The 12,370-nt window shown below is 41.6% G+C and overlaps 2 protein-coding genes across 47 annotated transcripts; both read left to right on the top strand.

The window, feature by feature from the left end:
* Window positions 1-410: 410 nt before the first annotated feature.
* Window positions 411-9,356, top strand: LOC126776289 (FHF complex subunit HOOK interacting protein 2A-like). Of its 45 annotated transcripts, none has more exons than XM_050498638.1 (16): window positions 411-605; window positions 730-870; window positions 1,838-2,059; window positions 2,300-2,716; window positions 2,859-3,052; window positions 3,116-3,221; window positions 3,637-3,796; window positions 4,513-4,640; window positions 4,714-4,865; window positions 4,932-5,009; window positions 7,455-7,772; window positions 7,819-7,910; window positions 8,141-8,278; window positions 8,325-8,784; window positions 8,831-9,290; window positions 9,337-9,356. In XM_050498638.1, exons 1-11 carry the CDS (start codon window positions 561-563, stop codon window positions 7,549-7,551), a joined length of 1,740 nt encoding a protein of 579 aa, XP_050354595.1. In that variant the 5' UTR covers window positions 411-560; the 3' UTR covers window positions 7,552-7,772; window positions 7,819-7,910; window positions 8,141-8,278; window positions 8,325-8,784; window positions 8,831-9,290; window positions 9,337-9,356. The 45 variants fall into 45 exon arrangements, with proteins under 45 accessions (XP_050354595.1, XP_050354594.1, XP_050354598.1 ...); XM_050498637.1 differs by having other exon boundaries at window positions 7,819-7,864; window positions 8,095-8,278; window positions 9,337-9,355; XM_050498641.1 differs by having other exon boundaries at window positions 8,233-8,278; window positions 9,337-9,355.
* A 118-nt stretch (window positions 9,357-9,474) lies between these two features.
* Window positions 9,475-12,181, top strand: LOC126776292 (FHF complex subunit HOOK interacting protein 2B-like). Of its 2 annotated transcripts, XM_050498685.1 has the most exons (3): window positions 9,553-10,394; window positions 10,637-10,783; window positions 10,885-12,181. In XM_050498685.1, the coding sequence occupies exons 1-2, from the start codon at window positions 10,111-10,113 to the stop codon at window positions 10,755-10,757; spliced, it is 405 nt and encodes a 134-aa protein (XP_050354642.1). In that variant the 5' UTR covers window positions 9,553-10,110; the 3' UTR covers window positions 10,758-10,783; window positions 10,885-12,181. The 2 variants fall into 2 exon arrangements, with proteins under 2 accessions (XP_050354643.1, XP_050354642.1); XM_050498686.1 differs by having other exon boundaries at window positions 9,475-10,394; window positions 10,637-12,181.
* Window positions 12,182-12,370: the final 189 nt, after the last annotated feature.

The following is a 12,370-nucleotide window of genomic DNA, read 5'->3' as shown; positions in this document are numbered from 1 at the left end:
TTTGTTAGTCGGCTCGTGCTCAATAATGAAGAAACATCGTAAGAAATCCTATATAAGTTGTCAAATTTAATTCTGCCTCATACTGATCCACCAACACCAGCAGGTACCAAGGTTTAGCTTACAGCTAGCTTAAGTATTAGCTACGAGGAGAACACCTTACGAGGAGTGAAGGCCTTTGCCCAGCAGACAGACAATAATAGGATATTATATACACATTAAATCATTATAATTAAATTAATTTTACGATAATCATTTAATTTTTCACGTTGTGAATCAGTGTGAAAAATTATATATATAAATAGAAAATCGATTATTGTAAAATATGATGCATTACTAATCTGTTAAATTCAGCTTTTGACATATATCACAAGAAAATGGAAAATTGACAGTACAATATGAAATGACATTTTCAAAGTAAATATTTCGGTGCTTAGTATTTTCCAAGCCATATGATGGATTTATTAAAAAATCCCTAATAAATAATTATAAAAAAATTGTTACATTAAAAATCAATTAAACTAGCTGCAACTGTCATGTTACAGATTTAACTAACATTTAATATGCTTAGCAGATTTTCAGATGTATTACAAACCGCTGCGGACGTAGTAAGTTCTATTTAATTTATATAAGTTATTTAGATTAGTCTTAACTTGTAATGCTTTGGTGTACTATCTTTTTATACTGAAGATGTACAAAGTGTTATGTCAACTTTACATTCTGTTATATCAGTTAGCGCCGCCAGCTACAAGACTCGAGGATTTTGAATATCACTGGAAAATGGTATTGAACTTCTACCAGAATTATGATGAAAGTTCCAAAGTTCATATTGAAGACACAAGGGTTCCTCATCACTTACACCAGATGCTCCAGGTTAGAATAAATTCCAGGCACAAATTATAGTTTTGGAAAAAACTACCTAATAAATCTCCTAAGTAAAACTGGCTGTTATGCCATACTATGAAGTAAGTGTAGGTATATAGCCTATACTAATCAATGAAGGAATAAATAAACCTTAAATATTCACCTTTCATGCGATTTGCTAGTAACTCTGCTATATTATCCATTACAAACATTTCTTTATTATTAGGCATTTAATTAGTACTGTTTTATAAGAGCCTGAGTATTACAGTGTTTTGTTTTTACCTTCAGAAACAAATTCATCATAAATCAGCTTTTTTTTATTATTTTGCAATTGTTAGTTAATTAGTTATGTACATCTTTGGACTAACACTTGTTCTGATTGATGACTCATGATTTGTCAGGGAAGAATTTTTTGAATTGCCTCCAAGGATAACCGTTCTTTTGACTGCAATGAGTTAGTGAGAATTGTTATTTGTCACTCAAAAACACTAGCAATTAATTCCTACACTAATTATATACCAATCAGGGCCTTTCTGTCGTATATGTTTATATAGGTAATCCTATTTACTGCCAAGTGTGGTTGGAGGAGGTTATAGAATTTTTGTCTTTGTGTAGAAGAATTTATTTTAACGTTCTTAAATATAAAAATATTAAAAATATCACTTTATGTATCATTTGGATTTAAGGCTAAAGTATAAAACAATAATATATATACTATGTTGAAATTACAATTTAGATATTAGATTATAGTTATATTTACTACCTAGCATAGGATTATTGATATTACGGGTTTAACCTTCTTTTAATACTTGAAGTTTTTAAAATGACTAATCCACTCTAGGTTTACACAAGTTTGGCATATTGAATTACACTTTTTAAATTTGTTTTTCTACTTTTATTACATTTAATACATCGCATTGAAATATAAATTGTTATATCACTAAAATGTAACAGTTTATTGTTTAATTCCAATCAGTTGATAGTAGAAGAGGAGAAGGAGCAGCAAGGTGGCACGGTGGGCCCGTGCCTGGAAGCGGTGATCCAGCGCTCGGTGGGGGTGCTGGACGTGCTGTCACTGCTGGTGGCCGTGGACCGGCCGCCCGGTGCCCGCTGCTCCGCGCTCACTCTCGCCACGTCCCTGCTGCGGCGCACCAGGAGCCCCTGTCTCAACAGCCCCCACGTGTACAGACCTCTGCAGGTACGGCTCACACTCGGCACATCACTTCAACGACGTACCACAAGGCCCTGTCTCAGTTCTATAAACCTATAAAATTCTATTTGATGTAGAAAAACAAAAACTAGCATGTCTAAAATTTAACATTATGTGGTTATCTTTCATCATGACTTCCACCATTGACCATTATATATTTATGGCATCCCATTAAATAGATACATACTTATCAAAATGACATGGTAACATAAGTCTTATTCTCCTTAGAGAATGCTCCTTATCTGCAACGAAAGCCCTGCTTCCCCGACGGAGAAAGAGGAAGTGGAACTCCTCCTCACACTTTGCGGTCTCGTGAGGAAGGAGCCAGGGTTGGCCAACATTTTCACAACACCATTCGTAGAGGACACCGCGAGCCTGATGACTATCCCCGAGGACATCACAAAGCTTATACCGATCAAAAGCAAAGCGCAGACTCCCAAGAAAAATCCTCTATTTGAAGTGGACATGGTGCCCAATCCCTTGAAAACAGTGTCTATCGTGAGAGTGAACAAGGACGACAATTACGTGCAGTCGGGCAGCTCGGTGGGGGACGACAATGCTTCCTCGAAGAGCCACAAAACCGTTTACGACGATAATGAAAAGTTTCTGTTGATCGATTTGTTGCTGTCTTATTTGGATAGCGCCGTAAGTATCGATATCGGACGACATACTCGTATAAATGGTTGGTCTCTATTTTAATCCCATTTCATCCGTACTACGTGGATGATCGTAATAACCCACGTCGGCCATACGATGGTGACGTGTAGCAGCCCCCGCGTGTGCGCAGGACAACCAGGTGGTGCTGCGCGCGTGCGAGGGCGTGCTGATCGTGTCGTCGCTGGCGGAGGCCGACATCGCGGCGCTGGTGACGGGCTGCAGCCCGGCCTGCGAGCGGCTGGCGGCGCGCCTGCTGAGCCGCTACCGCGCCCTGCCGCCCGACCTCGACCCCGCCGCCGTCGACCAGCTCAGCATCACCTGGGCGTGAGTGTCGCCCCCTAGCCCCCCCCCCCCCTACGTGGCGCACTACAGCGTGTTGCGTTGCAGGTACGTCGCGCAGGACTTCGGCGATAAGAACTACAACAACTTCTACGGCTACCGGGAGCTGACCGCCTTCTTCTCGTGGCTCGACTACGTCGATACGTTGATGAAGGTCAGTACCCGTTAATGGGCCCTTCTAGGTCGTCCCGTGATTCGATAAGCTTCAGTAAATCGGTGATAAAAAGATAGCCATTTGTTTGTCTCGCGTAGATAATACCAAACATTAGAAATTGACTACATATACGGATATTTTTGTATTTATTTTTGTTATAACAAATCATAAATTTGATAAAACCAATATTACTTAGCTAGTTGTATAGTTGAGCGGTAATATATTTTTATAGTGTTTTTATCTCAAAACCGATAAGTAGGAAACGAATACAGCATATATTTCAGTACCTAATTTTATTACTTATATACATGAAGTAATAAACTTAAATCATTATAAGCGATGAGGTACATAATTTAAACGCTTAACACATTTAAAGTTTAATATTTCTGAAGCGTGTGGTCCCCGCTACCCGCAGGAGTGTCACCCCATCATCGCGTGCCACCTGTCCCGCGCCTTCCGCACGCAGTTCCTGGAGCCGGCGGCGGAGGCGCTGGCCGAGCCGCGCAGCGCCATCCTCGCCACTGCCGTGCTCGCCAAGTGTCTGCGCGTGCTCGACTCGCAGGACCTCGTCAATGGTGAGTACTTCACTCTCGACGATTACAAACGATAAGAGTCCAGTGAATGAAAGCAAAAATGTTATTAGCATATCTAATTTGAAGATAATTGTAGTATTTTTTTTAATCTATAATAAAATATCACTATCGATCCAGGATATAACTTTTCATTAATATCTGAAAGGGCATCAGTGGCATAAAAGGATTATGCCGTTGCTTCACGGGTACATGTTAAAAAAGAAATTAAAGTGTCATTATGACGTTATATGTATGACGTTTATAATGAACGTTTTAATTAAATTTTGTGAACTTGTTTTTGAAAATTCGCTATTTTGTAAATTGATAAAACAAATCGATAAAAACTAAAGCAATTTTTAAAACGTAAAATGATTTTTAAAAATTTGCAGTGGAAAATTTTATTGTTCGTTTTTCCGAAAATAACAATGAGTGAATATTTCGTCCGTCTGTAACGAAGAAATGATTTTTCAATTGCAACATGACAACAATCATGAACAATGCCGATTATATTAAATATAAAGTATGAAGTTACTAAGCCGTGGGGGATATTTGTTTAATAAATATTCTTTTCTTTTATTTTTCAAATATTTAAGATTAAATGAATGCGGTCATAGAAGGTAACACGTAAAGTTAACAATAAATAAAAAAAGTTGAATTTCGAATGAATCGATTCCGTAGTCCAGAAGGCGAGAGTAGATATAGACGGTGTGTCGTGTCAGAGTTCTCGAGCTGGCTGGCGGGCGAGGGGGAGGGCGGCGCCGGCGAGTGGGCGCAGCTGCAGGCGCTGGCCGCGCGCTGCCTGGACGGCGACCACGACCTCACGCTGGAGACGCTGCGCTTCTTCGAGGTACCGCACTCGAACCGCCGACGCCGTCCCCGAGTGTGGCCGACGTGTGCGACCTAATGGCGCGTGTGTGCAGGCCGTGATCGAGAAGGGCTCGGAGCACAGCATCGACCGGCTGGTGCTGTCGCGCGTGTGCGCGCGCGCCTACCGCGCCGCCGAGCCGGCGCTGCAGGACGAGCGCGACCGCCTCAACGACCTCAGCCTCGCGCGCGAGCGCCAGCGCGCCCGGTGCGTGCGTGCGACCCGTTGGCTGCGCCGCTGAGCGACACCATCAAACTCGTCGTAACGTTGCAGGGAGGCGCTGGCGACGGACGAGCGCGCGGGCGGGCTGCTGGCGCTCGCGGACGACAACATCCACCGCGTCGTCAACAGGTAGGCGGCGCTCCCTCCGACCTCTCCTTCTGACCCCCTCATATGCGGATGGATCGAGCAAAAAAATATTGTAAAATTTCATCTGGAACTTGTTGCACTGAAGATTTGGTAGATTTTCATTTTGCTAAGAGTTCCACCGCCTTTGCATCTCCTTAAAAACACCTCACACATACTTGTATTTAATTTAATATGAAATCATAAGAAACTTCAGTTTATAGTTCGCGTCGATTATAAAGTAGTTGCCTGTCTAAATTTGTCTTAAAAAAATTATTAATAGAAATTTATAATTAAGTATTTCAAATCATAGCATACATACCCAGTTAAATATATTTAACAACATACACCTCATGTGTCTCCACTTAATATGGATAAACAAATATACATGAGTATCTTTAACAAACTCAGCTTTTATATACTCAGCTAACCATATTAATTTATTTTGAACCAGTATTCAAAGTAACAGATAATTTTTTTTTATCTCTAAACTCTATATTATTAAATGTTAAGTTTTTGACTTCAAAAGTTTTCCTTAATGAATATGCTTCAAATGAAAATTTAACAATGTCCATAATTAATAAAAAAAATTGAAAGGAAATTACTAACATTCCTATTTACCCCAATAAAACGTATATTTTGGGTAAGGAGTAACTCCAAGGTTAAAAGAATAATCAAAATCAGCCTATTAACAAAAAACTTATACAGAAACATTTATGAGCACAATTATGAAGTCCTCCCCGAGCAATTTCTGCCACAGTACATAGTTCCAACATCCAGACTCCGAGCTGCTACTGATAATTTTTTGATAGAAAAATCCAATAATTTATCCTCTGCCTCTGCGGTCTTATATCTAGCTACTAAACTAACGAGGCAAAAACATACCTTCTCATTTTTTGAAGTCGTTTAGTAATTGCTTGTTTTAATTTCAAAGTGGGAAATTAATTTTCTCAAATAACTCTGGATAGAAGGTCGTAATAATAATACTATTTGAACTGAGATAATATCTTAATCTAATTAAAATAACAGCTTTTTATGCTTATTTAAACTTCTAGGCGTTTAAAACAACTCAAAGAACGCATCGAAGAAATTATGGCAACTGAAAATTCTTAACCGAAAATATAACATTATAATAACTAGAATAAGTTTTATTAATTTTATTTTACATATCATTTCTATAATACTAATTACATGTATAGAAATAATTGTTCCTATCGGTACAAATGCAGTGCTATGATCACAATATGAATAATAGATTATTTTTTATATTTATATAGATAGTTGTAATAGTATTTAAATATATCTGTTAATATAGTACAATTATTGTGGTCTATTTTAAGAACTAATGCTTGTACCTAATATATATCAATAATTATATTTATATGCTTTAAAAATTACAACACAATTACATAAACATAATAATTTTTACTACATGATATTACTATATGATGGGCCGGTTCCCACTCAGGACAGACATTTGTGTACATGAACATGTCTATTTATCCTGAGTCTGGGTGTAATATCTATATAAGTATGTATTTACAAAAGAAAAGTAGTATATGTAGTGTATCAGTTGTCTGGTTTCCATAGACGAGCTCTGCTTAGTTTGGGATCAGATGGCCATGTGTGAATAATATCCCAGAATATTATTATTTTATGTATGTAGTATGAATATGTTACGAAATGGAGCTTTGATATATTTTCAGTATATCGGTGTATTTATAACCAATTTAACAAAAGTCTAAACCATATAAGCATAACATTAAAATGCATATAATCAACAATAATATATGCATATATATGATTTTTAATTTCTTATATTAAATGCTTCTTAAGATATATATTTAATTATATTCTGCTCCATTACACTATCAATGGCACACAATGTACGAACTATTGAAAATAAATATACATAATTATCTTCATTATATATTATCTTAAAGTGCACGAAAATGAATTAGTTACAAAATGCCCTATATGGGTCAAGCATTAGTTGTTATAATAGACATTTCGTGTAAGCATTTAAAAAACATTTAGAATTTAGTTTTTTTTCTTAAATTTATTTTATATATCCAGCATATAGAATTAATGTTTGTCAATAAGGTTGCTCAGCCATATGTTATGTACAAAAAAAGTTGATAATTAGGTAATAAAAAAACTTATGTAAAAAGGATAATGTATATATAGTGATATTTTTTGTATTTTTAAAATAAATTGTTGCAAAGCCAGTTTTGCCACATAATTGTTTTGCGAATTTATCTATTTGTTTTATTTTTTAATATTTACTTTTACACTTTTTTTAAACAATGATGTTAAAAATTTACAAACGATAATATTAAGTATTTTGGATTTTTATACAAAACTGATTATGTTATTGAATTTATATTAATTGATAATTATTGGAAATTAAAGATTTTGAAACTAAATCAATTGTTTTATTTCGACCGACAGTTTCCTGCTGCTCCTGCCTCGCGGAGTGCAGTCGCAGCCACTCGCCGACTGCGAGCACTACGTGCACGACGCGCAGCGGCACTACCAGGTACTGTGAGCAGACACGGAGTGCTCTACGTGCGCGACACTAGCAGGTACTGTGAGCAGACACGGAGTGCTCTACGTGCGCGACACTAGCAGGTACTGTGAGCAGACACGGAGTGCTCTACGTGCGCGACACTAGCAGGTACTGTGAGCAGACACGGCGTGCTCTACGTGCGCGACACTAGCAGGTACTGTGAGCAGACACGGCGTGCTCTACGTGCGCGACACTAGCAGGTACTGTGAGCAGACACGGAGTGCTCTACGTGCGCGACACTAGCAGGTACTGTGAGCAGACACGGCGTGCTCTACGTGCGCGACACTAGCAGGTACTGTGAGCAGACACGGAGTGCTCTACGTGCGCGACACTAGCAGGTACTGTGAGCAGACACGGAGTGCTCTACGTGCGCGACACTAGCAGGTACTGTGAGCAGACACGGCGTGCTCTACGTGCGCGACACTACCAGGTACTGTGAGCAGACACGGCGTGCTCTACGTGCGCGACACTAGCAGGTACTGTGAGCAGACACGGAGTGCTCTACGTGCGCGACACTAGCAGGTACTGTGAGCAGACACGGCGTGCTCTACGTGCGCGACACTAGCAGGTACTGTGAGCAGACACGGCGTGCTCTACGTGCGCGACACTAGCAGGTACTGTGAGCAGACACGGCGTGCTCTACGTGCGCGACACTAGCAGGTACTGTGAGCAGACACGGCGTGCTCTACGTGCGCGACACTAGCAGGTACTGTGAGCAGACACGGAGTGCTCTACGTGCGCGACACTAGCAGGTACTGTGAGCAGACACGGCGTGCTCTACGTGCGCGACACTAGCAGGTACTGTGAGCAGACACGGCGTGCTCTACGTGCGCGACACTAGCAGGTACTGTGAGCAGACACGGCGTGCTCTACGTGCGCGACACTAGCAGGTACTGTGAGCAGACACGGCGTGCTCTACGTGCGCGACACTAGCAGGTACTGTGAGCAGACACGGAGTGCTCTACGTGCGCGACACTAGCAGGTACTGTGAGCAGACACGGAGTGCTCTACGTGCGCGACACTAGCAGGTACTGTGAGCAGACACGGCGTGCTCTACGTGCGCGACACTACCAGGTACTGTGAGCAGACACGGCGTGCTCTACGTGCGCGACACTAGCAGGTACTGTGAGCAGACACGGAGTGCTCTACGTGCGCGACACTAGCAGGTACTGTGAGCAGACACGGCGTGCTCTACGTGCGCGACACTAGCAGGTACTGTGAGCAGACACGGAGTGCTCTACGTGCGCGACACTAGCAGGTACTGTGAGCAGACACGGCGTGCTCTACGTGCGCGACACTAGCAGGTACTGTGAGCAGACACGGAGTGCTCTACGTGCGCGACACTAGCAGGTACTGTGAGCAGACACGGAGTGCTCTACGTGCGCGACACTAGCAGGTACTGTGAGCAGACACGGCGTGCTCTACGTGCGCGACACTACCAGGTACTGTGAGCAGACACGGCGTGCTCTACGTGCGCGACACTAGCAGGTACTGTGAGCAGACACGGAGTGCTCTACGTGCGCGACACTAGCAGGTACTGTGAGCAGACACGGCGTGCTCTACGTGCGCGACACTAGCAGGTACTGTGAGCAGACACGGCGTGCTCTACGTGCGCGACACTAGCAGGTACTGTGAGCAGACACGGAGTGCTCTACGTGCGCGACACTAGCAGGTACTGTGAGCAGACACGGCGTGCTCTACGTGCGCGACACTAGCAGGTACTGTGAGCAGACACGGAGTGCTCTACGTGCGCGACACTAGCAGGTACTGTGAGCAGACACGGCGTGCTCTACGTGCGCGACACTAGCAGGTACTGTGAGCAGACACGGAGTGCTCTACGTGCGCGACACTAGCAGGTACTGTGAGCAGACACGGCGTGCTCTACGTGCGCGACACTAGCAGGTACTGTGAGCAGACACGGAGTGCTCTACGTGCGCGACACTAGCAGGTACTGTGAGCAGACACGGCGTGCTCTACGTGCGCGACACTACCAGGTACTGTGAGCAAACAGAAAACGAAACAATACAATAAAGAATAACAGAAAATCTCCAAACATTAGAACGGATACTTGCTGTACGTATAAATTCTAAATTTGGAGAAAGTTAGATTAATGACTAGTTTTAAACCGCACCGACGAAACAAATTATTTTCTACTCGGTGAATATATTTCAGCTTTGGTTGGACATCACGTCGACGTACAACTGGCCCACGGAGGTGACCTTCGCCGACAACACCGCCAGCTCCACGCACAGCTACGACAGCCGGCCCGAGGCCGACCTGCACCTGGACGACGCCTTCCACACCGAGCACACGGACTGCAAGCGAACTGCGGGTAAACCCGACAAAGACGGGTCCGGCTGTCGGAGCCGTGGCGACAGGGCCCACCCAGACCGGTCCTCCCCCCAACGCGGTCGGGACCAGCACGAGACTTACCAGAGTAAGCCAGATAGTTGCCCCTTCACTCAAACCTTGGTGCACCGGAACAGAGACGTGGCGACGACGTCCGAGGAGGAGTTCGACGAGGGACCATTTCTGAAGATGCTCTTTAAGTTGCTTTCGACGATGCCCGACCAGCCCTACCAGGTGAACCTGCACCTCACGTCCATCATCTCCAAGTTGGCCTTGCTCCCGCATCCGAACCTGCACGAGTACTTGCTGAACCCGGACCTGCCCACGGCCAAGACGACTCCGACCCTGTTCAAGACGCTCCAGGAAGTCGCTCGGAGACTCACGATGGAGGTGCCGAGAATTAAAAACTACAAGAAGGTCATCGAGAACACGAGGCTGCAGTTGATGAGCGAGGACCCCAGCTACGACGAAATGTAAGTAGCGTTTATACATTATTGTGAACTAGGATGATCATCAACCAATAATGGCAGAAATTCCAACAAGACAAGTACGAGCCCTTCTGGCCAACATATTACGCTTAATGTTGCAATTCTTTATTAACATTTCCTCTAAAAGTAAATAGATTAGTTGACATTAATGTTAACCAACATCAATATTGCTGTTTGAATATTTAATATTACTATTTAAAAAAAATTATCGTTTTCGTGTCGCGCAGCGGCTCGCATAACCAGCTCGTAGAAAGCCTTATCGTACTTGAGGAGTTCTGCAAGGAGCTGGCCGCCATCGCCTTTGTCAAGCATCAGCACCAGCTCCAACAGCAGTCGCAGTCGCGGTAGACCGCACTCGTCTCGATGGTCCCAGGGTACCAGGCCAGCTTGATATTGATCTTTCAGTTAATACTACTGATATGCGGTGGAAAATTGTCGCTAATATATTTCCAATTTTTTTATTTTGGAAGAAAAGGTATTCAATGTCAAATCGAGTCAACGGCCAAAAAAATCTTATCTGCTGAATTATTTTTGTAAGTAGCTATTTATTTTATTACTAGAATTTTCTTATTAATACTTAGAAATGCGATATTCTATGAAATGGTGCAAAACTTTACTTTGGTTTATTTCATTATAATCAATTAAAATTATCATGAGGGGATATGCCATAATCGCCACGCTTGGCAGACGGGTTGGCGATCGCAGTAAGTTAGTCATAGTACTCAGAGAGACGCTGCTGCCCGTTCTCTGGTGTATATTCCCTCGGGTCGACTTCTACGCCCCCCACGGGATGAGATGGGGTGGTGATATTCGTCGCCGTCACCACACGGCAAATCCTTGGGGGAGGCCTTTGTCCAGCAGTGGACGTCTTTCGGCTGATGATGATGATGATGAATTAAAATTACAACGAAAGTTATCAAAAAAAGTAAACCGCGGCTCTTCAGTATCAATCAATGTTAATCTGTAATGGTGATTAATGGTTAAACGTTGTAATTGTAATTATTAAACTGATTACATTCTACAGAAGCCTGCCGTTAATGTTGAAATCTCGAATCGAATGTTCTACACTTAAACGTGCTGCTTTAATGAGTTACAAATAGTAACAAAAGAAGTACTTAGAAATTATCTAGAATATTGTGTGCCGTGAGATCGCCAGCTTGTCGCCTTATTATATCCTTAATGTTGAATGATGTAAGATTTTATTATAATAACGCTAGAATTTTGTTCGAATTAAATGAATACATTGATAAGTAGTTTTTTATTCGAATGTCTTGAGCATTAGTCATTATTTATTTGTCATTTCGTTTAAAGGCCCAAATACTCTAAACTCCTAAAAACAAAACTGTAATTCGTAAAACGATATAAGATATTGAAAAAGTATTCAAACGGTGATATGTATATTTTTTCATGTAAAATAACAAGTTATTTTTAGAATGTCCACACGCCCACGCTTGTTGGGCTTTCCCAGATTTTTTTTTCTGGCAATACCAATTATGATTGTTAAATATATAATTTGAGTTAAAAATGTGGCTTCCGATGACACTATTAACAAACCAAAAAAAAATTATATTTATGGCAACAATTTATGTTTCTTTTATTTATTGAATTAATGAACCAGTAGCGATCTAGTCCGATTAGTATTTTAAAACATTCCTTTTTAATATATTACTTGGTAGCTTGTCTTTATATTCGGTCGCACCGTGCAATATTATTTTAATCTTTCGCACAAGTATGTATTGTATTATGAGGCATTTGTTAAATAAAATTGTTAATTATAATTGCATTTTTATTTTTATTAACATAAATATTCCACTTACGCATATGCGTAATATCCTTTTACCAATTATAATATATATATTATCTACAGTAACCGTAACAGCCTGTGAATGTCCCACTGCTGGGCTAAAGGCCTCCTCTCCTTTTGAGGAGAAGGTTTGGAGCTTATTCCATTATATTATCTG

The sequence above is a fragment of the Nymphalis io genome, chromosome 20, assembly GCF_905147045.1.
Source record: "Nymphalis io chromosome 20, ilAglIoxx1.1, whole genome shotgun sequence".
NCBI lineage: Eukaryota > Metazoa > Arthropoda > Insecta > Lepidoptera > Nymphalidae > Nymphalis > Nymphalis io.
Note: the sequence above shows the minus strand (reverse complement) of the source record. Positions and strands in the feature narration are given on the sequence as shown.

Coding starts and splice junctions, on each gene's coding strand:
- LOC126776289 (XM_050498638.1), top strand. CDS start 561: ATGCTTAGCAGATTTTCAGATGTATTACAAACCGCTGCGGACGTA. Junction 871..1,837: donor ACTTACACCAGATGCTCCAG/GTTAGAATAAAT, acceptor AATTCCAATCAG/TTGATAGTAGAAGAGGAGAA. Junction 2,060..2,299: donor ACGTGTACAGACCTCTGCAG/GTACGGCTCACA, acceptor TATTCTCCTTAG/AGAATGCTCCTTATCTGCAA.
- LOC126776292 (XM_050498686.1), top strand. CDS start 10,111: ATGCTCTTTAAGTTGCTTTCGACGATGCCCGACCAGCCCTACCAGGTG. Junction 10,395..10,636: donor GACCCCAGCTACGACGAAAT/GTAAGTAGCGTT, acceptor CGTGTCGCGCAG/CGGCTCGCATAACCAGCTCG.